Below are 27338 nucleotides of genomic sequence, written 5' to 3'. Positions count from 1 at the left end.
GAAGAAGATCAGGAAAAATAATTAATGGGCACTAGGCTTAATACCTGAGTGACAAAATAATCTGTACAACAAACTCCATGGCACAGGTTTGCCTATATAACAAACCTTCACATGTACCCTTGAACTTAAAATAAAAGTCAAAAAAAAGGAAGCTTTATTTTAACGTCTATGAAGGTATAATTTAGATAAGAAAAAAAAACTTCTATATGGAAAGTTCGAAATACCTTAAATATATATTTAGCTCTTTGTGTTCCCTTTAAGAGAACTCAAGCCACTTCTAAATAGAAAGCATATTGTAGAAAAAGAACTTGAATTTGCTAACTAGATTCACATCCCAGTTCTACATTAGAGCTTAGTACTCCAGGACAGACAATGAGCCTTAGGTCCCTTATGTAGAAAATGAGCATAATAACATTAAACTTTCTTTTAAAAGTTTTATGATAAATAATTATAATAACTGAGGAATTGCTTTAGAAACAAATTATAATCATCATCATCAACTAGGTGATCAAAACAGATACGAAAAGTCTCTTAAATAAAAGAGAGTTAGCTACTCCCAAGCCAAAAAGACTAAAATATAAAATATTAATTTATCCAGTTAATATGTTTAGGTAAATAATGAGCTCAATCAGAAAGACTGATAAATCAGCCATAGAAACTTAAATAAAGGAAAAAAATTTAAATAATGAAACACAGATAAACACTGGCAGGGTTCATCTAAGTATCACCCAGAGAAAAGGGCACTTAAGCCAACATTTTAAATTTTACCAGTCCTACTGGCAAATTGCAGCAATATCATTAACTCAATTTATTTAATTCTCTTTATTCCAATTCCATGTTCATTATGTATCTTTTGATCATAATACGACTTAACATGTGTTCTGCATGTAGGGAGAGAATAGACCTTGAGTATTCTAGTCTCTGGTATGGAAATTTCTCCTTGTCAATTAACTTGACATTCGGGCTTCATATTTAAGTTTCATAAGCTTAGTGTGTCTCTGAAAGATGGTTATACTCTCAATATAGTGATAAAATGAGATTAGTGAGTCTGCAAGGGTCAGTTTCCAACCTCAAACAGGGCAAATTTAACAAGAATATAACTGTTCATCTCTGAAGTCCCTTCAGAGAAACTCTGAAAAACTTCTCACTTGGTTATGACATCCCAGGGTCTATAAATGAGACAGCATATAGAAGAAACCTTAGATAACCAGTTAAACTCTCTCCATTTTCATATTTTACAATTAATGAGTCCTTTAAAAAAATCAAGTATTGCCTAAATTATCCCGTCAAACATTAACAGATTAAGACTACAATGGACATTTTCCGATTCCTAATAGCAGTGCTCTTTCTACCAACCCTCCATACTAGAATTCCATTTGGGGAATAGTCCTCAAAAAACTTTGAGTTCATACAAAGAGAGTTATGTCTCAGACAGTAAAAACCTTACTTCATTAGAATCTATTAATAGGAGGAGACAATTAATATATGCTATTTCACAGGTGGTAGTGCAAACACTAGGCAAAAAAAGAAAGAATACATCTCAGAGTAAATAACTGACCTTTATTTAATCCTCATTGTGACCAAGAATACAACTGTGCTACTTTCATCCCAACGTATACAAAATTCATTAAACCTAAACAGTATCTGGTCATATTTAAGGAGATAAAGAAGGACCAGCTAACAATCATATGCATTACAATCAGATACGCATTAAATACAAAACTACAATCACAAAGGGTAAAAACAAGAGGTGCTAGACAGTCCAGAAAGCCTAATTTGCATTAGACATCTTCAAAAGCTACCTGTGTGCACTAAAATTTTATCAAGAAAACAAATTTTATTGGTATCCCATATATGACAAGTACATGCCCATAAAACTCCTTTTTTTCCCAGTAGTCCAGTGGAAAAAACTACTCAATATTAAAAAAAAGGTTATATCATGAATATTTACAATTAGAAAGATTTCTATCATTACATAAGAAACACCTTAGAAATTCCTGTTAAATATACTACAAAAGAAATCAGATTTCAGAAGAACCAGACCATGTCAAACACTCACTGCTGAAAAAGAATAGCATGCCTAGCAGAGAGAGACTAACATACCCCCACAAATTCCCTAACAAGAAGAGAAAAAACAGACCAAAGGAAAGGTAGCCACTATAAACTGGAAGCCAAAATAACAGGGTTTCTCTGAACATGGGCGACTACAATTGGCTGAAAGACAGCCTAGAATGGCAACTGAGAAAAAAGAGAACAGGGACCAAATAAATAATCCTATAAAAATATACTATAAAACAAAATAAGGAAAAAACTCTAAAGACATGGGAGAAATGTTGGTCTCAGAATAAATAAATTTTGAGAGGACAGAAAACAAGATTCCCTGATTGATTAGATGTAGGATGAGAAAAAGAAGAATGAAGGAGAGTGCCAAAGGTTTAATTAAATGAATGGAAGAATGGAGTGCCCAATAACTAAGACAGGAAAGGCTGCTGGTGGAAAAGGTGAGGGGTAAGAAAGGAGTTCACATGTAGACTTGAAATCATTTATTTACAACTAGACATTTGGACTCAAATCTACTCTAGACCATAAGGGGATTCAGATTTACTTAAAAGACATGGGACAGAAACACACCACATAGGCAATGTTAAAAATTTCTCTTTCACAAGAAGAGTTTCACTAATCAAAAGGCTAGTCTCTGCCCTCAACCCCAGTTACAGTTGATGTGCCAATAGACAAGCTCTTGCTTGCGAGGCCCACCTTGTCTGAGAAGCCAGTCACATACTCCACAGGAGTCACTATCTCTTAAAATTATCTCACAGGCATAGCTACCAGGGAGTCTCCATAAAAATATATACTGATTCACAAGAGTTAACATACTCAGAAAAATCTAAAACTATAGCTTCCAACTAGGTATATACAGTTCATTCATAGAGCTCCTAGAGAAGATAGGATAAGGAACATTTTTTCATCCACAAACTCTGCTTCCTGGTAATAAGGATGCATTACACATTATCATGTTTCCAGGGAAAGGGAACTGGAAAGTTAACTCAACATCAACTATATCCTTACTGAAGCACATGTTGATTATGTATTTCTAATAGATATCCAAGTGGAAATAGAGAATATTCTATAGATTATATGAACCTAAAAATGCTAGAGACGTAAATACATTTGCAATAGTAACCCCAGAAAGATAATTATTGAAACAAGAATATGTAGCCTAACTACTTCTAAAAAACACAGATCAAAATGAGCTTCTAAAGTGTCTCCATTATGTAAATAACAAAAAGAGCTTATTTTACCAAAAATATATACATCATTACTAACACAGATTGTGCATCCCTAATCCAAAAAGCTGAAATCTAAAATAATCCAAAATCTGAAACTTGTTGAGCATCCACATGACACCACAAATGGAAAGTTCCACATTTGATCCCATGTGACAGGTTGCAGTCAAAATTTCATTTCATATTTTAAAAAATTTAAAATATTGTATAAAATTACATTCCGGTTATATGTATAATGTATATATAAAACACAAATTTCATGCTTATACTTGGGTCTCCTCCCCAAGAAATATTATATATATGCAAATATTCCAAAATCAAAAAACTTATAATCTGAAATATTTCCACTCTCAAACATTTTGGATAAGGGATACTCAAACTTTACACAACCATTAATTTTCATGAAACAAAAAAAGTGCCTCTGCTATATACCAATAATGACCAAGCTAACAATCCAGTAAAGAACTCAATCCCATTTATAATAGCTGCAAAAATAAATAAAATACCCAAAAATATACTTAACCAAAAGGAAGTGAAAGATCTCCACAGGAACAACAAAATTCTGATGAAAGAAATCACAGATGATATAAACAAATAGAAAAACATCCTATGTTCATCAATAGGAAGAATCAATATTATGAAAATGACCATGCTGCACAAAGCAATCTACAGATACAATGCAATTCCTATCAAAATACCAACATCATTTTTCACAGAACAACAACAAAAAAAAAAATCCTAAAATTCATATGGAACCAAAAAAAAAAAAAAAAAAAATAGGCTTAAAGAGCCAAAGCTATCCTAAGCAAAAGGAAAAAATCTGGAGGCATCACATTACCTGACTTCAAATTATACTACAAGGCTATAGTAACCAAAACAGCAAGGAACTGGTATAATAGTAGACACACAGGCCAATAGAACAGACTGGAGAACCTAGAAATACAGCCAAATACCTACAACAAACTGATCTTTAACAAAGCAGATAAAAATATAAATTAGGGAAAGGATATCACACTATTAAATAGTGATGAGAAAATTGGATAACCACATTTAGAAGAATAAAATTGGATTCCCTATCTCTCACCATATGTAAAAACTAAGATGGATTAAAGAATTAAATCTAAGACCTGAAACTGCAAAAATTCTAGGAGAAAACCTAAAAAACGTGCCTCTGGATGTTGGTCTAGGAAGATCCCAAATACAAATGCAATAAAGCAAATATAAATAAATTGAACCTAATTAAACTACTTCTATGAAAATAGTATGGAGCTTTCTCAAAAAACTAAAAGTAGATCTACCATTTGATCCAGCAATCCCAGTAGATACCCTAGAGGGTATCTACTGAAAGGAAAAGGAATCATTATATCAAAAAGACACCTGCATGTGTATGTTTATCACAGCACAATTCAAAATTGCAAAGATAAAGAATCAATCTAAGTGCCTATCAACCAATGAGTACATAAAGAAAACGTGGTATATATGCAACACTGAATACTACTCAGCCATATAAAAGAATGAAATATTGTCTTTTATAAAAACTTGGATAGAACTAGCAGCCATTATTTAGTGAAGTAACTCAGGAACAAAAGAACAAGTAACACATGCTCTTATCTATAAGGGGTAGCCAAGCTATAGGTATGCAAAAGCACACAGAGTGGTCAGCTTCTAAACTAAGTAGTATCATCCCACAATGCTCCTTAAATCATCTTAGATTTAACTAAGTGTTAAAAAAAAAAAAAAAAAAAGATGTTCTGTATTGGTAGGAAGGCGGAAATTATCAAAGGTAAGAAAAATGCATTACCAACCTAATAGTAGTACATGAGGCTGTATTTTATTCAATGTAAATATTCTGAGTAAAGTTCATTTTCATTCTTTTTGTCTTTTAACTGTGATATATGTACATTTATACCTTTAAGTTATTATATTCAGAAGGCTTCTTTATCTTTTTTTAATCAATACATCGATTCAACAGTTTACAAGTCTTTTCTATGCATGCACAGGTAAGAGAAATAGGAAAAATATTCAAATAGATTAACCCACTGTTAACATTAATCCAGGGTACTAAGGGATAAGTCAAATCAAAAAGTATGCCCTTTCAGCAACAATGGTCAGCAAGTTTTTCAAAACTTACAAAACTGCAAGAACAGAAACAAGATCAAAAGACTGGATTAAAACATTCCCTTTTAATTACATCAGCTACTTTCTATACACTACTCTAACTGAAAAATGTTTCTAATGGCAGACTAAGGAGAAATAATTATTATATCAAAATCTATACTTGAATCTAGAGACATACGCACATCACAAAAGAAAATAAGAAAACTGTGATAGCCTTTTGAAATGTCAACGTGGATAAGCTAGTAATAAAACACTAATCTACATGTTGCTGTGAAGGTATTCTGTATGTGATTAAAGTCCATAATAAGTTGACTAAGTAAGAGATTACCCTAGAAAACTGTGGGCCTGATTCAATCATTTGAAGGGTCTTAAAAAGCAGAGTTGAGACTTCCCTGGCAAAGGAGAAATTCTGCGTGTGGACTGCAGTTTCAACCTATGCCTAAGGGTTCCAACCTGCCCTTTCTGATGGACTGTCCTATGAATTTCAGACTTGTGTAGTCAGCTCCACACTCATGTAAGCTAAGTATTTATAAAAAATCTCTTAATATGTATCTCCTACTCGGTCTGCTTCTCTGGTTGAACCAGAAGTGATACAAATACCATGTCCATATAACATATGATACTCAAATCAAAATTGCTTAATAAAAACTTCCCAATGTATGAAGACCAAATAGACTATTGCCAACAAACATATCAATGCTCCAAACCTTTTCTAGAAAAATAAATGAAGACACACAAAGATGGAAAAATAAACAGTACAAGTCTCAAACAGAAAGCTAGACTGTCTTTTTTTTTTTTTTTGAGACAGAATCTCACTCTGTCACCAAAAACAGAATACAGTGGTACAATCATGGCTCACTATAGTCTCCAACTCCTGAGCTCAAGTGATCATCGCACTTCAGCCTTACAAGTAGCTGGAACTACAGGTGAGTAGCTGGGACTACAGGTGCATGCCACCAAGCCTGGCTATTTTTTTAAGAAACAGGGTCTCATGTTGCACAGGCTGGTCTTGAACTCCTAGCCTCAAGTGATCTTCCTGCCTCAGCCTCCCAAAGTGCTGAGATTACAACTATGAGCCACTGCACCAGGCTTCATGGTGTATATTAACAAAAGGTTTAGTGACTCATTAATCATTAATGAGCAATTATCTTTAATAGAAGGATATTCACAAAGGTGTACAAATCATTTACCTATATGTTCTTCTAATCCAAGATCTAATCCATCACCATTATAGATATATAAAGAGAATTCTATATATTACTCATTTAACAGAAATGGCAACTACAATAAAATCAGTAATTACCTCACAGACAGAATGTTTTTACACCTAGTGTCAGGTTGTAAATGCAGTATTTCACACTGTATTAAACCATAAAATACACAGTCAGATGGTAACTCAAAACATCAGAGACTTATACAAGAAAAAAAAGTGAAAGGCCTGTAAGAAATAGTTATGGAAGTGGGAGAATGGGTAAGTAAGTACAAAAATAATTTTTTTCCTCACATATAAAACATAAAAGATTTATTCAACTGTATATTATTTAAAAGTTCTTCTAAAATCTGCCAGTATTATCGAACTACGAGCATGACTGTCAGTTTAAATAGATCAAGTACAGGAGAAAAGAACTGTGTACTTTCGGTTCTAGTCTGTACACTGAGACTTTTTAAAAGGTGACCACCTGCTCATATTAGAGTACCTTAGAGACAAATTTTTAAAAGGAATCAACTATGTTTGAAGATTCAATGTTTTCAAAGTACTTATTTCCATTTCCTCTGTTTATATTCTCAACTACTCAAATGAAGGTAGATAAATATATGCTGTATCTAACATAAGAGTATTATGTTATCTTATTTTAGACCATACCTAATTGCATAAACGAACGTGTATGACTGAAAACTGCATCATATATATACACAAAAAGATATTATAAGGAAAATATATTTTTTAATCTGTCTAACACCATGAGAATATGCTTTACAGAAAGAAAAATAAACTTTCTAGCATTTTTTCATGTAATATTCTATTAATTCAACCAAAACTTTTAAAGTGCCAGTAGAAGACAAGGGTTTAGTGGAATAGACAAAATACTCTAGAAATTTCAAGCAGAAAGATTTAATAGAGGGAAATTCCTGATTACAAACATAATTGAAAGAGCTGGAGGACCAAAAGTTGAGTCAGAAGAGTGAGAAGTGGGATCAGCAGCTTTCCATTTACTCTCCCATTGAAGTGATCCAAAACCAGAAAGCTGCTGATGTCCCCCTTCCCAGGGTCAGAAAATACATCGTTTAATTCAGTGGAGTATCTATCTCATGCATCAAAATCTAGGCCAGTAAGTCTTCACCTTTAGATTGCTCTGAGAGTCTAAAAAAAGTTATTAATTTTTCACCTAGGAAAGTCTATATACTTACAGGTGCACGACTTCTGTACTTAACTTGAGGAGTCTCATAAGATGCTATTTCAAAGTTTTATTAAGGAGGATACAAAGATAAACAAGGCAGTTTCCCTATCCTAAAGCTCATATTCTAGAAAAGATACATGATACATGTAAACAAACTTTTATAGCACATAAAAGATTTGGAAGATTAAAATACAAGTACAGTGAAGAAAAGGATTATATCATACATAAAAAAGACTTCACAAAATAAATGATCCTAAGGTAAGCTTAATATATGATATACAGCTTGCAAGACAGAGGAATCGTAAGAAAAAGAGAAAAATGAATATTTAAACAGCACCATATCAGGTATATATACACATTTAGTCTTTAATAGTATATATTATCATTTTAATAATATATTTATACATGGTTAAATTTATTATGTATATGAATATATCTGTATATGTTACATAATATGTATGCATCTATATGTGCATATACACACTTGATTTTCACAATACCTTTTTCAAGTAGACATTATCACTATTTTACAAATAAGGAAACAGACACTTGAAAGGCTAATTAAGTTGACCAAGGTTACATAGCTGTTAATGGTGAAACCAGGATTCATATCCAAGTCTGTATAATTCTTACTAGGACTTTCCAGGCAAAGAGAACAGCATATTAAAAGCTACAGAGTCATGAAACCACAGGATGTGTTTAGGGAACAGCAAGTACTTCAATATAATTGAAAAGCAAAGAGCTCAAAAGGAACATGATGATTACAGACACTCCAGTCCTAACTATAGTGAATAAACAAAAAGACTTGAGAAAGACTTATGCAGGTAGTTATCTGGCTTGTGCTCCTAGATGAACAGTGATTTTATTAAGTGAGAAAAGAAATAATAGTTCAAGTTTGAAGCAGCAAAAGGGGAGATATTTTATGTTTTAGAGATGTTGATATATTGATCAAGGCAGGAAGACTCCAAAGAAGGGCCAAGAATTACGGCATAAATTTGGACATCTTCAGTTAAAAGATTTCATCAAAGTGAAAATACAGCAAAAACAACCGTTAAGAGGAAGGGAGAGAGAAGATAATCAAATAAGGAAGTCAAAAGGAAGGATCAGAGTACTAGGAAAGAACCAGGGGTGTGCAGTGTCATGACTGACAACAGAAAAGAGACTAGCTAACAGCATAAAATGCCACAGATGAAACTAAACAGTAATGAAAAAGAAAGATCACTTCAAAATTGGGGATTAGATAGGCTAGAGGACTGACAGAAAAGCTCAGTAAAGAAAGACATTTAAGCCAGGCTATGAAGGAAGAGTGTGATCCAAACATGCAGAGATGGAGAAAATGCTTTAGCTGAATAGCACAACTAGAACGAAGAACCAGAGGTAGGAATGAATTGGAAAAAATGTGCCAGGAAGTACAAGTAATTTTCAGTTTTACTGGGCCACTAGTATGACAAGGGTAACAGTGAATGAAAAGTCTAACGAATTTGGTTACTACCAGATCATAATGGCCCTTGAAAGAGAGACAAGAGAACTTAGGGTAGCTCTAAACTAACTACTATGTAAAGACAGCTATATAAAAATTATTTCGGAAACCATGCATAGAATGAATTACAAGGCAAAGAAACCAGGTAACTTAGTATTATAATAGCCCAGATGAGATGTTAAATCTGACCTATTTGATCAAAGTGAAAACAAGGAGGAGGGTTGATGCAAGAAATAGAAGAAACTTGACTGCAGGTTGAGTACTCCTTATTCAAAATGCTTGAAGAAATATTCAGATTTCAGAATATTTACCATCCCAAATTTGACAATTCCAAATCCAAAATTTTCTAATAAGCACTTCCTTTTGGCATCATGTAAGTTTTGGATTTTGAAGCATTTCACAGTTTGGATTTTTGGATTTGGGATGTTCAACCCATAACAATACTTGACAAATGCAGTTGTATTCCATTTGTGCTAAAAGTTAAATAACTGAATTAGCTAGAAGGCAATATAATTTCAAAAGAAAGCAAAAATAAAGAGCATCTGACATACAAAAAATTGATTATCCTCATGAAAAAAAAAAACAAACTGTAATTTAATTGAAGTGGTACCTATAGAATTCATGATGAGTATCAGAAATTCTCTTTATGTCATATAAATCTCTAAGATGTTCAGTTACTATGACAAAGGTCAGTTTTTGGCTTATTCTTATAAAAATATATTTGAACACAGGCTTTTTCAGTTCTAAGACATTTGTTAATTTTAACATCTACCCCACATGATCTTACAGAGAAATATTTACATTACTTACCAAACTTGTAAATATATCACTGTTAAGTTATAAACTTATAAAATATGGCTTCAGTTAGCCTTTAGGAAAATTGATAGCATCTCTCTGAAATTTCACTTCCCATAAATCTTAGCAGGTAAGTAACACATAATTAAAAATTTAAAACCTAATACAAAAAGCTGAAATTTCTCTAAATTACACACATAACCTTTAAAATATACACATATAATTTTCAGTAAATAAACAACACAGAGTTTATAGCATGGATTCTGTTGCATTAGATATTTTTGTTAGCCTACAAAAATCTTAAAATTTACAATGAGCAAAATAATGAACAGTTTTCGTAAAGTAAACTTGACCAGTTAAATGTCTATGCTCTCAAACATTAAAAAAAAAAAATCACTGTCCTTTTACAAAAATGAAAAATCACTTGCCTCGAGACCTTGAAAGGCTGATTCACATTCAAGAACCTAACAGTACTCAGCAATCTGAATAAGGCAAAAATTACAATCTACCCTTCAGCCAAGATCTTTACCAATGTATAAGCTACAAAGGAAACTGCACGCTATATGAGACGGAAATAGAAAAACGTGAAACATTTTCCACCATTCATTTAAGTCACATCCTTCCCATTAAGAGAAACAAAATAGCTATTTTCATCATACACTTGTGAAGTACAATTGCCTATTTATTTCACTTTACTGTAAGATATTCTAGTTAACAAATATATCCCTTTGGTTTACACCCAGTGAATCCAAAATGACATTAAGTTTAAATTATAAACAGTATTATTATGACCAATAATAATTCCCTTCCTTTCTAAAGAAAAGTAACTCAAATATTCTGAGAATCCTATATTACATGATTATATATACATAAACACACATACATAACAATACTCAATTACAGAAAGATGCCAAATGCTTTAAAAATAGTCAAGGAATATAAATTTATTAATTATTTACATAGGTCATAGATCTAGAAGAATTTTTATACAAGCACAATTGGCATCATTTCTAATTAGGCCATAAGCATATATTACAATAATCATACAATACTCTGAAGTGCATTAAAGGCACAAATGTTTTAGTAATAGAAACACACTAATATCAGAATTTAGAAAGTAAGATCCCCATATGATTCTTTTTTCACATGAATATTTTTTCACTTTTGAGAGTATTAAGGCATCAAAGAGCAGAATCTATGAATAAAGAGGGGGGGGAAGGGAAGAAAGAAAATTGAAATTATAAATTCAATGGACAGATTTACATCAGCTTAGTGAAATTTACATCAGCTTAATGAAGTAGTGAAATAAAAGCCCTATCTGAAATAACTCAGATGGCAGCCAGCCAAAACATAAAAAAGGTTAATGGACATGGTCGAGAGTTTAAAAAATTTAAAAAAACTAGAGTCCCAGAAGGAGAAAGAGAATGGAGCAACAACAATATTGGTAAAAATAATGGCTAAGAATTTTCAGAAGTAATAAATTTTTCCATAATTAATTTGTTGAGCTTTCTGGGCTTCTTAAATCTAAAGATTCAACCTATACATTCAGAAGCCCAACAAATTTTAATCAGAGAAAATAAGGTATCCTTACTTAGTGTATCACAGTAAAACCACAGAACACCAATTACACAGCATTAAGTCATAAAGTGATCAAGAAAAGGACCAATTATCTTCAATGGAAGAACAACTATTGAAATCAACTTACTTCCCAAAAGCAATTGGAAATCAGAAGACGGTGTAGTAATATCTACGTCGTGCAGAGCAAATAAATGACTGTTAATTTAGAAACTAGAATCTATCTAACAAGGACAAGCATTTTCAACCAAGCATAATAATGCTAATAATAATGTCTTGTGGAATTATATAATAGATATCTATACTTATATATACCATATATTATATATTAATATGTATTACATACCCATATATAATATTTATATATACATACATTTAAAATGTTACACAATAGAATAGCAAAACAATAAATTAATAAATTTCAAATGTTCCACATTCTTTGTATTTTTCAAGAGGAGGCTAAAGATACTGATTAGCTTCAAGTTTTAGTGAGTTAAGAATGCTTGTTAAAATTTCCAGGGAAACTACCAAAAGAAGAGTACATAACTTACAAACTAATGATGCAGAGGCAAAAGGCAATGAGAAAATCCTGGATAAAGAAGGGCTTGTTAATGGGTACAAAAATAAAGTTAGATAGTAGTAGTAAAATCTCACGTTCAGTAACACAATAGGGTGACTATAATTAGCAATAATTTATAGTATATTTCAAAATAACTCAAATATTGAAATTGGAATGTTCCTAAAACAAAAAAAATGATAAATGGTTGAGGTGATGAATATTCATATTTCCCTTATTTGATCATTACACGTTGAGTGTATCAAAATTTCACATGTACCCCACAAATATATACAACTATTATGTATCCCTATCAAACTGCCGATGACATTCTTTACAGAACAACAAAAAAAAACTATTTTGAAATCTATATGGAACCAAAAAAGAGCCCAATTAGCCAAGGCAATCCTAAGCAAAAGGAACAAAGATAGAGGCATCACAATACATGACTTCAAACCATACTACAAGGTTACAATGACGAAAACAGCATAGTTCTGGTCAAAAACAGGCACATAGACCAATGGAACAGAATAGGGAGCCCAGAAATAAGGCAGCATATCTACGACCATTTGATCTTCGACCAAGCTGACAAAAACATGCAATGGGGAAAAGACTCCCAATTCGATAAATGGTGCTGGAACAACTGGCTAGCCATATGCAAATGACTGAAATCGGACCCCTTCCTTACACCATATACAAAAATTGACTCCAGGTAGATTAAGACTTAAATGGAAAACTCAAAATTATAAAAATCCTAGGCAATACCATCCTAGACATAGGAACAGGAGAAGATTTCATGACAAAGATGCCAAAAGCAATTAAGACGAAAGCAAAAATTGACAAGTGGAATCAAATGAAACTTAAGCTCTTCTGCACAGCAAAAATAAACTACCAGCAGAGTAAAAAGACAACCTACAGAATGGAAGAAAATATTTGCAAACTATGCATCTGAGAAAGGTCTAATATCCAAAACCTCTAAGGAACTTAAACAAATTGACAAGAGAAAAACAACCCCATTAAAAAAAAAAAAAAAAGAGCATGAACACTTTTCAAAAGACATGTGACCAACAAGCCTATGAAAAACAGCTCAATATCCCTGATCATTAGAGAAATGCAAATCAAAACCACAACGAGATACCATCTCACACCAGGCAAAATGGCTATTATTAAAAAGTCAAAAAATAACAGATGCTGGCAAGGCTGCAGAGAAAAGGGAATACTTCTACACTGTTGACAGGAGTGTTATTTAGTTCAACAACTGTGGAAAGCAGTTATGACAATCCCTCAAAAGCAGAACTACCCTCAAAAGCAGAGCTAAAAGCAGAACTACCATTTGACCCAGCAATCCTATTCCTGGGTAGATATCCAGAGGAATATAAATCATTCTACCATAAAGACACATATGCATGCTTATGTTCATTGCAACAATGTTCACATTAGCAAAGGTATGGAATCAACCTAAATGCCCATCAGTGACAGACTGGATAAGGAAAATGTGTTACCTGTACACTATGGAATACTATGCAGCCATAACAAAGAATAAGATCTTGTCTTTTGTGAGAATATGGATGGAGCTGGAGGCTATTATCTTCAGCAAACCAGGAACAGAAAACCAAATGCCCCATGTTCTCACTTATAATTGGGAGCTAAATGATAAGAACTTAGGAACACACAGAAGGAAATAGATACTGGGGTCTACTTAAGTGTGAAGAGTGGTTGGAGGGAGAGGAGCAGAAAAGGTAACTATTGGGTACTGGAATTAATACCTGGGTGATGAAATCATAGGTATGACAAACCTCCATGGCACATATTTACTAACAAACCTTCACACGTACCCCCAAACCTAAAATAAAAGCTTTTTTAAAAATTTAATGAAATAAAAGGAAAATCTAAAAAACCTTCAAAAACAAGGAAAAAAAGAAGAAACATAAAATGGCAGTACAAATAGAAAACAGACAGTAGTAAAAAAGAACCATACACATATATCAGTAATGACATCAATATATAAATAGACTAAGTATTCCTATTCAAAAACAAAGACTGTCAGGCCTAGATAAACAAACAAAATGTAGCTTTATGCACTTTATGAATGATATGTCTAAAAAATAAGGATACATAGAGGTTGAAATGCATACAATGGAGAAATACTAGCTGCATTCTAACCAAAATAAAGCTCCTATATTTGTTATAAATATCAAAAAATTGATTTTGAAGACATAAAACAATGCTAGAGATATAAAATTATCACTACATAATATGAAAAGCTCTATAAACCAAACAGATATTCTAAATATGAATGCACCTAGTAACATAATGTCAAAGCAGACAAAGTGAAAATTTACCATTACATCAACTATTTTATAAATCTACTATCATGAAAGCATTTATTTTAGATAACCTAACAATTGAAAAAATACATGCATATTCTGCAGCTGTTACATATAGTATTTTATATGTATGGGTCTAAAGTAGAGTCTGAGATTCTGCATTTTTAACAAGTTCCCAGAGACATCAATGCTGCTCACACTCAAACAGCACTCTACCACAGAGCATGTCTCATCAGTTACAAATAATTTTTATTAAACTACTTTCTGTGGCCAGAAAACAATCAAATTAGAAAAAGATAACAATAAAAATAACAAGAAAAGCCACATACTTGGAAACTAGGAAATACTTTTAAAAACAACTCAAGGATCAATTCATCCAAAAATTGTAATTTAAAAATAAAATTGGCAAGATACAGTGAAAGTAGTAATCAGAGGGAAAATTATAGCCTAGAATGCTTTTGTCTGAAAAGAAAGGTTAAAAGTAATAAGATAAGCATCAAATTTTTAAAAATTAGGAAAAATAGAATAAACACAATAGACAATAGAAAATTATAAAAGATAAATTAATCAGAAAACAAATATAAAATTGAGAATCTATCTATATTGCCAAAAGTTAACACTTGAAAACATGTTCTATGTTTCCCTCTGTCTCTACAGCAAAGCTTTGAGTGAGTCCTGCCTCCCTTAACATCATAGGTCTTTGCCTTGCTGATCCTGACTTGGACTCAAAATACTGTCTGTATCCGATATTCTTCTTAGCTATAATGCAGTACCTACCTCACTCTCTCTACCCTTTAATATATGCTATTCTGGCACTCCATACCTACCCTTAAAGTGTATCCTAGTCATAATTAAGTAATAATCTGATTATTTAATTTCTGTATACCTTACTAGTTTGTAAAAGCCATGAAGACAAACATCTGTCTTGTTTGTTCCCCTTGTCTCACCTGCGCTTGACATACACTAATTTGTTCAATGGGGGAGAAATCAAACAATAGAAGGTTGAAAGTAAACAGTTTCACCTCCTAACTTCAAGCAGGATCATAACCAATGAGAATCTAGTTTGTCTTTTAAAAAATTAGAAGAAGTAAATTTCACAAATTTAATCAAACATATTCCATTGAAGCAAAATACTTGGGTTTAGATTATAAGATCAAAAGTTAAAATTACTTTAAGGTTGCTTCTTTAGGAACCTAATGGATTGACAAGTTCAGTAAATGTTTATTCGCAAGTTTAATGAACAATTCTATCAGCAAACATTTCCTTGAAATAAAAACATTAACAATGTGTTCATTAATTTTTAAGGGATGAAGAACAGCTGATTTACAGAACTAAAGTATTTCTTAATCCACACTGTCTGTAATATTTGATTACAGTATTTTGTCAGCTCTGTATTGTCAGCCAAATTGAATTAAAATTTTCTCCAAACCAGCTGAGTCACCTTTTATCCACTTCTCTATGGCCTCAGACTTGAGGGATATAAAATGATCAAACTCTACAACCTGTCTTTAGCAAATTTTCTATAGAATTAACTTTAAGTATAAACTTCCCTATTGATTCAGAGTTCTAAAGTACATCCCTAAACATCTTTGTGTTCTAAGTACTTTAGGCAGTCTCAATGATTTACTCTAAAATTGCTTGGCAAGGTCCATTAACCAAAACAATCTATCTGAGGAGGTCCACAATAAAAACTAACCGTTAACACATTCATTCCAAAAGAACAAATTTAAAAAATTTTCCATTTTAATTTAAATGAAGAAAATTTTCACAATGAAATAATTAAAAATGATTATCGGCCGGGCGCGGTGGCTCACGCCTGTAATCCCAGCACTTTGGGAGGCCGAGGCGGGTGGATCACGAGGTCAAGAGATCGAGACCACCCTGGTCAACATGGTGAAACTCTGTCTCTACTAAAAATACAAAAAATTAGCTGGGCATGGTAGCGCGTGCCTGTAATCCCAGCTACTCAGGAGGCTGAGGCAGGAGAATTGCCTGAACCCAGGAGGTGGAGGTTGCGGTGAGCCGAGATCACGCCATTGCACTCCAGCCTGGGTAACAAGGGCGAAACTCCGTCTCAAAAAAAGAAAAAAAAAAAAAAAAAATGATTATCAATTCAGCAATGATTTCATAAGACAAAAATTTAATACATACTAGCTACAAGTTAATATAATCATGTGAATTAATACGGAAATCAAAATTAGGACTAAAAAAAATTTTGATTAGTCACAATAGCAATACCCAAATCATGGAGGATTTTATAACTGCAATTAGTTTGTAAAATTTATTCAGGAGATTCCTAAGAACAGATACAAATCTTTAGCACCCAATACAGAGATTACAATAAAATATTCAGAGGAATATCATAAGTCAAAATTACAACCTCCAAAACTATAATCAAATCATGTCTTACTGATATTCAGGAATCCACAACAAATTAAAACAAATCCTAAACATTTCTATACTTTAAAATCAAATGTCATAAGCAGGCAACATTTACTGATCATCCACTATGTCCCAGCCCTCTCTGGTGCCACTTCAAGTAATGGAGTAATAGGTGGCAGGGGAGGGGGTGGTGGTGGGAACAGTTAGAGTGGATGCAGGAAAAAAAGCTGCTCAAGTCATCTGGGAAAGACATGATGATGGCTTTGACTGAGATAGTGACCAGGGAAGTTGGAGAGAACTGAAAAATTCCCAGTTTGAATGAACTTAGAAACTACATAAATTGCTGAAGGGTGGGATATGGAATAGAAAATCACAAGGAGAGAATGGGCACAAAAAAAAGGTTGGAAGATTTCAAAATCTCAAGAAATCATGGTACCTTCCCACTGCCACTGCCACCACCGCCACCACCGCCACCACCGTCACCACCGTCACCACCACCACCCTGCCCTGCCCCCAGCTACAAAGATGAAGTACCGGAAATACAGAAGAGAACAGTACCAAAAATTAGAGACATGTTTAAGAAGCTCAAATGCCCAACCTTTAAAAAGAGGGAAGAAGTACATGAAAACTCAACCTGAGTAAGTACAAAGCATAAGTTGATTTAAAATACACACTAACGACAACAGTATTCATCAGGGGCATCAGTAGACAGACATCAAGCCAAGTGTGTGTAGGGCACATCAGTCAGAACCTCTGATTATACTGGTCCTGTAAGTCTCATGTTCCTGTGGGTCCCTCAACCCTGTCTGGCCACTTGAGAATTCGTACAGCAGAAGCATTTACTGTTACCAGCTACAGCTAGGCCACAGAGTCCAATACAAGAATCTCAGGGGTTAAGGGAGGGAGGAAGTGAGTGATGGAGGTTGTTCTGTTTGTTTCAGATGCAGTCTTAGTCTCTGACCTCCCTACCAGCCACTTGAGGTCAAACTCTAAAATTTTTCTTAGTCTCATATTGCACTGTTCACCCACAGTAGATTTTAGGTAAAATCTATTTCTTCCTCCCTTCCCCATGCCATCCCTACTGAGTAAACAAAATGATGACTTTTACCCTTTGAAGATTCAGACATGGGGCTTGCTCTGAAGCAGTCCTGGGTCTTGATTTGTGGTCAAAATAATGGAACCCTCATTCTAATGTACAAGAAGAATTCCAGAACCCAAGGGGAGGCTGATATTCTAGACTTCACAGATTCTGTGAGGAATGTGGTGTTACAGTATCTGATATTACAGAACAGTCAGTCAGTTTAAGACTTCCTACTAATCTCTTAAACATACTCTAAGGACAGCATAGACAGATGATCACGAAATTCTTCCATGTTGTTATATGTAGCCATAGTTTGTTAATTCTCCAGGTGTACAGTGTTCTATTATATAAACATAACCCAAAATATTAAACTTTCTACTCTTTATTAATATTTGGGTTGTTTATACTTTGAGGCTATTATAAACAATGTTGCAATAAACATTATTTTATACATTTAAAAAAACCACCATTTCAACAACCATGTTACTACTAATTTGCCCACGATTAGCCAAAGAGGACTTTCTTTTTCAATGTACTCATAAAATTATTACCTTCAACGTGGCAAACATTTTCTCATGTACGAACTTAAATATATATGACCTCAAATATAAAATTTGATACTATTCAGAGTTTAAGAGCATGTTTTGCTCTGTGCTTACATTAGTAAAATTAGTAACTCAACTATTTGTTAATTTTAAAAGATCTTTCAAGTCACAGAAACAATATATATTATCACCCTAATTAAAACAGCTTTGCTGAAAATACATAGGATATTCACTACAGGCCTGTTTGTAATAGCAAGAACTGAAGGGAAAATAACTGGTTACATTAATAATGGTATCTCCATGAAGAAGAGTACAATGCAATCACTAAAATGAATTTGGAAAATCTAAGTACTTCTACAGAAAGTTCTCCAAATTATTTTGGAACAAAAGGCAAGGAGTATTACTATGCATCTACAATACACTGCATCTATATTAAAAAAAATTTATACCACACATTCATACATACCTGGAAAACCTTGGGATGGTTAAAAAAGAAATTATAAAACTAGTTGTATCAGAAGTGAGACTAGAGAACTAAGATAAAAGGAAAACTTTTCACTGTTTATCTTTTCCCATTATTTCCCTTTCTTTCATACCCTTGTACTACATACATGTGTGTATGTGTCTGCTTGTCTCTCAAAAATAAAAAGTATCTTTTCTGAGGCCAAAAAATGTAATTCAAGATGGATAGCTGATTAGAATTGTATATAATGGTATAAGAATGCTAGGCAATGATTCCTACTGTTACTGAGCCAAACAGAACCTAAATTTTTATTTTGGGGTGTTTTGGCTAACTTAGGATTCTAATGATAAAGAGTTTATCTTCGTTATAGAAAAAAACATTCATTGCCAAAACTTCATTTTTTAGAAATATGAAAAAATCCCTATAACACTATTTTTAAACTACTTTACTTTTCTCTAAATATATCCTAAAATGTATACCACAGTCTTTAAAAAGCAAATTCAGATTTACATAGAACAGATACAGAAGGTACCATAAAATACTGTAAGAAAAAGCATGTGAACAGTAATTGACAGTTAAAAGATACAGAAAAGCACAAGGTTTCTCTTAAGAATTATAGTTCTTCACATTAATATTTGTGTTTTGTTTTTAGAACAAACCTAATTTATTAGATTAGGTATTGTCAGTTACACCATGCAGTTAAACCAGGCACCGTAATTTACCTAGTAAAAGCTATTCATATTACAGACACTGTGACCAGAAAATAAACTGAGAATTCAAAAATCTCAAAGAATTACTTAGATATCATCTAGTCCTTCAATTTATAGATTCGCTAATTGAATTTCACAGAAGTTACACAGTTAGCTGAAGGCAAAGCTAACTCTTCACTCTAGAGTAAGGGATATTTGACTTTATACCATACTATAATAAACTGAATCTTCAGAAGCATAGCAAACATCACTATATACTTCCTATCATATGCATTAATAAAAACATGAACTGTAATAAATTACTGAAAAAACACATTAAGACTTGTATTTATATGTATAGTAATAACTCACAGCTTTATAGAAGCTATCATCTTAGGCATCATTTTTAAACACTGGCTCCAGAGTAAAGGATGGTGAGCTAATAACCTGGGAGTTAAACAGAAAATACAAGATGTAACAAAAAGAAGATATGTGACTATTTTCTATTCAAATAATCTGTATTATAAACTATAATATTATTAGACTTCAATAGAAATCTGGTTTATGTCCTGACAAAAATGTCTAATGTAGATACAAAGACAGATGAAAAGTTTTTAAGCATTACCTATATTGCCTACTATAATGCACATATATGACTATGTAACAAGTCACCTTCAAATTTTACCTCAAATATAAATCAGACAAATGAATTTGATTAACCTTCATTATTACTATGTACAAACTACAGATTAATCTGAAGAAAAATATTGAAACAATTTTTCCCTCAAACAAAAATTTGTGGACTCAGGTTCTGAGCTCTCATAGATGTGTAACACAGATTCTATTGGAAAAACAGGGTTAGTAAGGAGAGTAATGGGATATTAATAAAATGACCAATTTGTTGTCCTAGGTTTTCCTGGACAGAATGGAGAATGGAAAAACTGAACCATGAAATCAAAAAGGCATCTGCCTTCCAGGTTTCTCTCTGCCAATATCTTGAGAAAAATGTTTGAACTTTCCTGTTGGCTTTGTATGCAAATAGCTCCAGATGCAAAGTGAACCACATCTAAGTTATTTGGTTCAACATCTGCTGGTCCAATTCCCATTATTCCTTCTAAAGGGTCGGCTTGTGACAGACAGTTTAGTTTGCCCCCTATATAATCTGTTTTGAGGGAGCTAATTTGGATTAAAGTATCTAACTGGATAGCTTGTTTTTCCCTTTGATGGTCAATGCATTCTAATGTGGTCTGTGTGGTGCTACAAGGAATTTAGAAACATATTAGAAAGGACACTATTCAAGGTTCTGCCTCCCACCTTGCCTTCTAGACAATTTATATTTATACAGTTAAAAGTAAAAAGTGAACAGTTCTTTGCCTCTAAAACAGCACCACCCACACTGTACACAATGGCAACATGGCAACACTTTCTGACATAATATTCTTTTCATGTAACTGCTATCAAAGGTTTGAACTTAAAGTTACTGATGAAAGTGTTTGCCAATATTAACACATTTCATGAAACAACCTGTCCTTTTAGATGACAGCTTTTATATGTCATCACTGAAAATGAAATAAGGTCCACAGCACATGGCATTTAGTGTCTAAAACACAGCAAATTTTCAAGTATGTGCTAAGTGGGTGAATGAACAAATGAACAAACAAACCAAAGAATTAATTTAAATAAACTCCATGGATTCTGAAACGGAGTCCACCACAATCAGAAAATAAAAAAACATGTAGTAATACCAAACTAAGACTAATGGTTCTTAGAAATGGCTAGGTCAAGTCTTGATACAGTCCTTTCAAATCAGTATAGGTAGAGAATTTGCATTATAGGGGGAAAGGAAGGAAATCAGAATATACACATATATATGCACCTATATTCTGATATATACATATATAATACATATATATATATTTGTATATAAGATAGCCATTCATTTTGAAGTCTCTGCTGTTAGTTTGCTAAAAAGTAGAGCATAGCCTTATAAACATTTATAAAAGACAGTTATTTGAGAATAATTTCTTTTAAAAAAGGTTTCTTGGCCAAAAAAAAATTTTTTTTTTTTTTATAAAATAACAGTGCTATGAGTAGCCAACTCAAAAACTTTTAAGTTAGATGTTATGCAAAGTTGGAAACAATTTTTCTTTGGAAAAAATGTTTAGAAATACAAGTTAGAAAAAAAGGCAAAATAACTACATACTACTCTTATTTCTTCCAGACCTGTAATCTATTAAACTAAAATTTAGTCTAGTCTCTATTGTTACCTGCTGGCATACAGCAGGACCAGGGAAGAGATGAGAAAAGGCCACCAAAACAGCTGTTTTTTTCTTTCAGAAAATCTGTGACTACTCTTGTTAATCATAATTTCCAGGTCATATGTTTGCATTGAGAATGACCAGGAAAGTTAACTTAGCACCAAATAAATAAATAAATAAATAAATAAAGCTTATTAGCTGCCTTGTAGTAATTAGCTAAGATTTCAGAGATTAATATATTTTTGAAGGCAACTTTGGTTTTGCCTTCTTTCAACTTATGATACAAAGACTAACTATCCCCCAAAGAATTAAAAATAACCAAAAAGAGTTAACAAGATAAATCTGCTCTACTCACCATCAATAAATAATTACTGAACATTGTTTATTAAAAAGGCAAACTGCTATGCTAGACACCTAGAATTCAACAGGTTTAAATCACAGTCACTGCCTTCCAAATCTCAGACTAACACAGACATAAAGAGACAGAAGTTATACTGAAAATATTTAAAAATCCAAATTAGACACCCATGTTTATAGCAGCATTATTTACAATAGCCAAAGGTAGAACCCAACCTAGTGTCCGTCAACAACAGGTACAGGTAAACAAAATGTGGTCTATACAGGCAATGGAATATCATTCAGGCTTTAAAAGGAAGGAAATTCGGATACATGCCACTACATGGATGAAACTTGAGAACATTATTCTAAGTAAAATAAGTCAGTTACAAAGTGACCAATAGTGTATGATTTTACTTTATGAAGTATCTAAAATCATCAAATTCATAGACAAAAAGCATGATCATAGTTGCCAGGAGCTGAGGAGAGGGGGCAATGGGGAGCTGTTTGGGGCAGAGTTTCAGTTTTACAATATACAATACTGAACTGTATACTTAAAAATAGTTAAAATGGTAATTTTATGTTATATGTCTTTTACCACAAATTTTAAAAATATAAATTAGCATAAGCCAAGGTACTAAACAACTGGTGCAGAAATAAAAGAACTGTCAACTCAGAAGCAGCAGCAGTTAATGAGATGCAGAACAAATGCATCGACAGCTCCATACCTTTCCTTGAAAGAAAAATAAGACTCAAGTAAGTGGATGTAAGATTAGGTGAGTAATACAATGGTAAGTAAGGAGCAATGACAAAAATATAGGAACAGACATTGGGAGCACTATGTGGATCATAGTTTGTCTTATAGGCTTCAAGCACAATAGCATGGAAGGCAATGTAGAGGGTTAGGCTATGAAAGAGAGAAAAATGCTTAAAGAAATGCAATTCTCCTTGGGTAGCTTTCACTAAAAGAAAGTAATAATTTCTACATGTTTATCAACAGTAAAGAAAATAGGAAAAGAGCTTGATAATTTCATATTTATTCATCTCTTATTTATATTCTGTAATTCCTATGATAAGTGTGTAAAGACATTATTTTACAGGTTAGATATCATAACTTAAGGAGATAGGCCTACTTTGTATAAAGCATCAGCATGCACATTTCATTTATTCTTACTGACAATTCATTAATTTCATCATCAGCACTGGTTATAAGCTAGCATTTTAAAAGTTCACTATGTAAATAATGCTAATATATATTAAGATGCATGTCTTGAGGTATCTCAACCCATTGACAGAACTGCAGGCTATACGGACACTTTAAGCAGCACATTAATTATCCCAATTGCTATTATGAAATCCTCCTCCACCTACTTGCCTGTCCTGAGCAGTAGAATCACTAGGCTCACCAAACCCACTACACTCTTAACAAAATCCTTTACCCTAACCCCAAGAATGATTTCTATTTTCCCCAAAAAACTTTAAAAATATAAACTAAATGTGCCTTAGTTATCTTCTTAGATTTTAAGCTGTGGTAAGCCTTGGTTAATCATCAGCTCTTTTTAAAATATTTTCCATATAGATTATAGACAACTAAGATTCAGGTAGGGAAAAAAAAGGAAAAAATTAGTCTTTCTTAAACTGAAAAGAACTAGTCTTAGATCTCTTAAGGGTTCCTATCTCCTCAGGTCTTTACTGTGGAAATGATTACATTGTTATGCCAAGCAAGCTGTTCAAATCATCCTCACCTCAACACCTTTCTGCTACCTGAATCAGAGGTGAACTTCTCCAGTCAGAAGAAGACAAACTAACAAAGGAAAAAAGACAGCTTTGGCTGAGTAAAAGTATACCATGTATTTAACTTCAGCCCTTAGCCATGTTTGTTATTCCCCATCTCTGCAAGTCACTGAGAAAACCCAAAAAGAGCTAATTCTTCGTATCTAATTTTTCAAAAGGGAGTGATGGAAAAAAAGTATGTGAGTGTGAGTGTGTGCATGTGTGTGTATGCAAGATGGTTTGTCCTTTAATTCCAGTTTTGCTAAGGTCTGAGAACTTGACCCACTAATATACAGACATATGCAGATGTGACATATACTGTTCACTACTAGAGAACAGCAATTAGGTAATTTGCTCATAATATACAATTCGTTAATACTTTGCCACAATTTTATTACAAAAAAACCGACTATAAAAAGTAAAGAAGTACAGTTTGCCTTAAACTTCCAATCTACTGAAATCATTTCCTTAAAAGCCACTTACAACCATCTATGGTATTTTTCTCAGCCTCCAACCTCATTAACCTGTCTAAAGCCTTTGACACCAGAGCCTATCATAGCTTCTTTGAAATTTTCTACTTCTAATTTCTGTGTTGCAGCACTAGTTCACAATCCCCTTACTTCTCAGACCTCTTTTAGCTCCTCCTATTCCCTACCTTTGAACAACCAAATTAATCTACTCAACCTTATTCTATCTATGTACTGTTTCTCCCAGCAATCTCCTACAACTTTAACTGTCATTATCAATGGGAAAACTCCTAAACCAAGAACTCTAGCCCTAACCTTTCTTTTGAGTTTTAGGTGCCTTAAATATATTATAAATGTCTAATATTAATTCACTAAAGCCCCATGTGTCCCAAACCAAGTCTCAAATTTTCTATTTTATGGTAACACCATTCTTTCAGAACGCAAGCGTTGAAACCTAAAAAATCAATTTTACCTCCTCCTTCACTGTCACATCCAGTCAGATAGTCCTGCTGATAACTCTTTTCAAAAAACCTGAGTTACTGAAAAAGAACTGAAATAGAATCTAAAAGAAAAGATTTCATCCCTAAACAGTTATGTGTATCAAATGATAAAACTTTCTCAAACCATCATTTTGTCATCTACACAATGGAAAAAGTATAGCTGCTCTGCCTACTTTACAGTAAACAAATATGTGACAGCATACTAAAAATCCTGAGCCATTATATAAATATCAACTACTATCCCAGCTCTCTACCCATTTCCAATGCCATCCTAAATCTGTTCATTCAGTTACTAATTCATTTATTCATTTTATTATTTATTCATCGTACAAATATTTATTGAGAGCCAACTATAAGCCAGATACTATGCCCAACCTTTAAGATATAACAACAGGACAAACAGACATAGTGCCTTAACCCACAAAACTTGCTGTCTGACATGAAAGTCAGATAATACGTGCATGTAGACATGGGAAGGTTTGCTGGGATGATGCCCCAGAAAAAAAAAATTAAACCAAGAAATAATAACATTTAAAAAAACAGGAGTTAGTATCATAAGAGAGTAGAAATGAACAGCAATGGGAAGCAATAAAAACAATTCCCAGCAAAGAAAATAACATATAGAAAGCCCTCAAACAAGAATTAGCATCCTAACAATGCCATCACCTTTCTCTCATTTGCACTTTTGTTCCACTTATCTTTCTCCCTTCAAAATCTTTCCTCATCCTCCCATATCTGACTATTGAAATTGTATGCATCCTTCAGAGACCAGATCAACTATATATAGATATATTTCCAGCTGCCAGGTTAGTACTTGACTCATATCAGGTATGAAAATAAGAATTTGCTAAATAAATGGATAAAATCATCATTCTTCCTAAATGACAAATCTATTTCATATTACAAATGTGCATGTGCCTACTCTACCCTTGAAGTAAAGGACTAGACTATATTCCATACATCTCTATATCCCCATAGTGCCCAATGCATAAGCATTTGTTTCATGTTTTACAACAAATAACTAACATTTTAGGACTAGGCAAAGCTGTTAAAAAAATACTTTCATCTTCTACTCCTGACTTTACAATGATCTAACAGAAAACTGAGAGCTCAAAATATTCTTTAGACATAAATTAATATTAAACATGAGGTCTTCCAAGAAACATATATCAACAATAGATTTATTTTGTATTTAATTTTTAGAAGACAATTTTTTTTTGAGACAGAGTCTCACTCTGTCACCCAGGCTGGAGTACAGTGGCACAATCTCAGCCCACTGCAACCTCCATCTCCCGGGTTCAAGTGATTCTCCTGCTTCAGTCTCCTGAGTAGCTGGGATTACAGGTGCACGCCACCATGCCCGGCTAATTTTTGTATTTTTAGTAGAGGTAGAGTTTCACTATGTTGGTCAGGCTGGTCTCGAACTCCTGACCTCGCGATTCACCCACCTCAGCCTCCCAAAGTTCTGGGATTACAGGCATGAGCCACCATGCCTGGCTAGAAGACAATTTTAATTTTCAATACTTTTGAATAATTTTATTGCAAAAATACTTCTAAATTTAAAAATGCTGAAGGTGATAAATTATTTTTAGAATATAAAAGGAGTCTTTAATGAACTGCACAACCTAAAAATGTTATGGAGCACTTCACCTTCCAAAAACTAAGATATATTTTAAAATGTAAATTGTATTTTAATTTCATTTAATGTTCCTGATATTGTCTTTAGAATCAGACCTCAAGTCACTAACACAGAATTTGTTATATAATTCATAATTTGTTATTTTAAAAACCTAAAGAGTAAATCTACATCATTCCACTTTTCATATCAGAGAAGGACAAGTAAAGTAAGAAACAGGGTTTCAAAGAATAGGCAAAACTGTCACATGGAGAAAAAAAAACCCTAGTTCCTAGACACCAATACCTGTAGGAAAGGCAGCCCAAGGAATAGCAGGAGATGTTGTTTGGGTTTCACCATTTCCACCATCAAAAGTCTCTGCAGCCTACAAAACAAAGGCAAGATTATTTTAGAAGATGTGAAAAATAGGAATGCTATTTAAGTGATGAAGCATTCCAGTTCTACAGGCATATCTTCTGTAATACACCAGACACTTTCATATTCCCTCTCAATACTCAATTGCTTTTCAGTCTTCACTGCAACCATTTCTGCCATGACTCACCACCCCACCCCACCCCCGTACCCATGCCTTATTATCTTCAAGTAAAAATGTTCTTTCCTTATTCAAATTACTGTTCATCAATGAAGTTTTTCTTTCATATATCCTTAATGACATTTTCACTTGTAAACTT

At 33.1% G+C, this 27338-nt stretch overlaps 1 protein-coding gene across 11 annotated transcripts in view; it reads right to left on the bottom strand.

The window, feature by feature from the left end:
• The window catches only part of CCDC91 (coiled-coil domain containing 91), a 388228-nt gene that overhangs the window by 289754 nt on the left and 71136 nt on the right, over positions 1-27338 (bottom strand). For 10 of the 11 annotated variants that reach the window (XM_012474260.2, XM_021674873.2, XM_064377392.1 and 7 more), the window contains one exon: positions 26953-27031. In XM_012474260.2, the coding sequence (XP_012329683.2) occupies positions 26953-27031 (79 nt within the window). Of the gene's footprint in view, positions 1-20069; positions 20145-26952; positions 27034-27338 lie in introns of those variants that run through there. The other variant, XM_064377396.1, reaches the window with a different exon arrangement.

Source organism: Aotus nancymaae, unplaced genomic scaffold, assembly GCF_030222135.1.
Source record: "Aotus nancymaae isolate 86718 unplaced genomic scaffold, 86718_ANA_hifiasm-v0.15.2.pri h1tg000016l, whole genome shotgun sequence".
NCBI classification, from domain to species: domain Eukaryota; kingdom Metazoa; phylum Chordata; class Mammalia; order Primates; family Aotidae; genus Aotus; species Aotus nancymaae.
The sequence above is the reverse complement of the archived record's forward strand: the minus strand, read 5'-3'. Positions and strand labels throughout refer to the sequence as shown.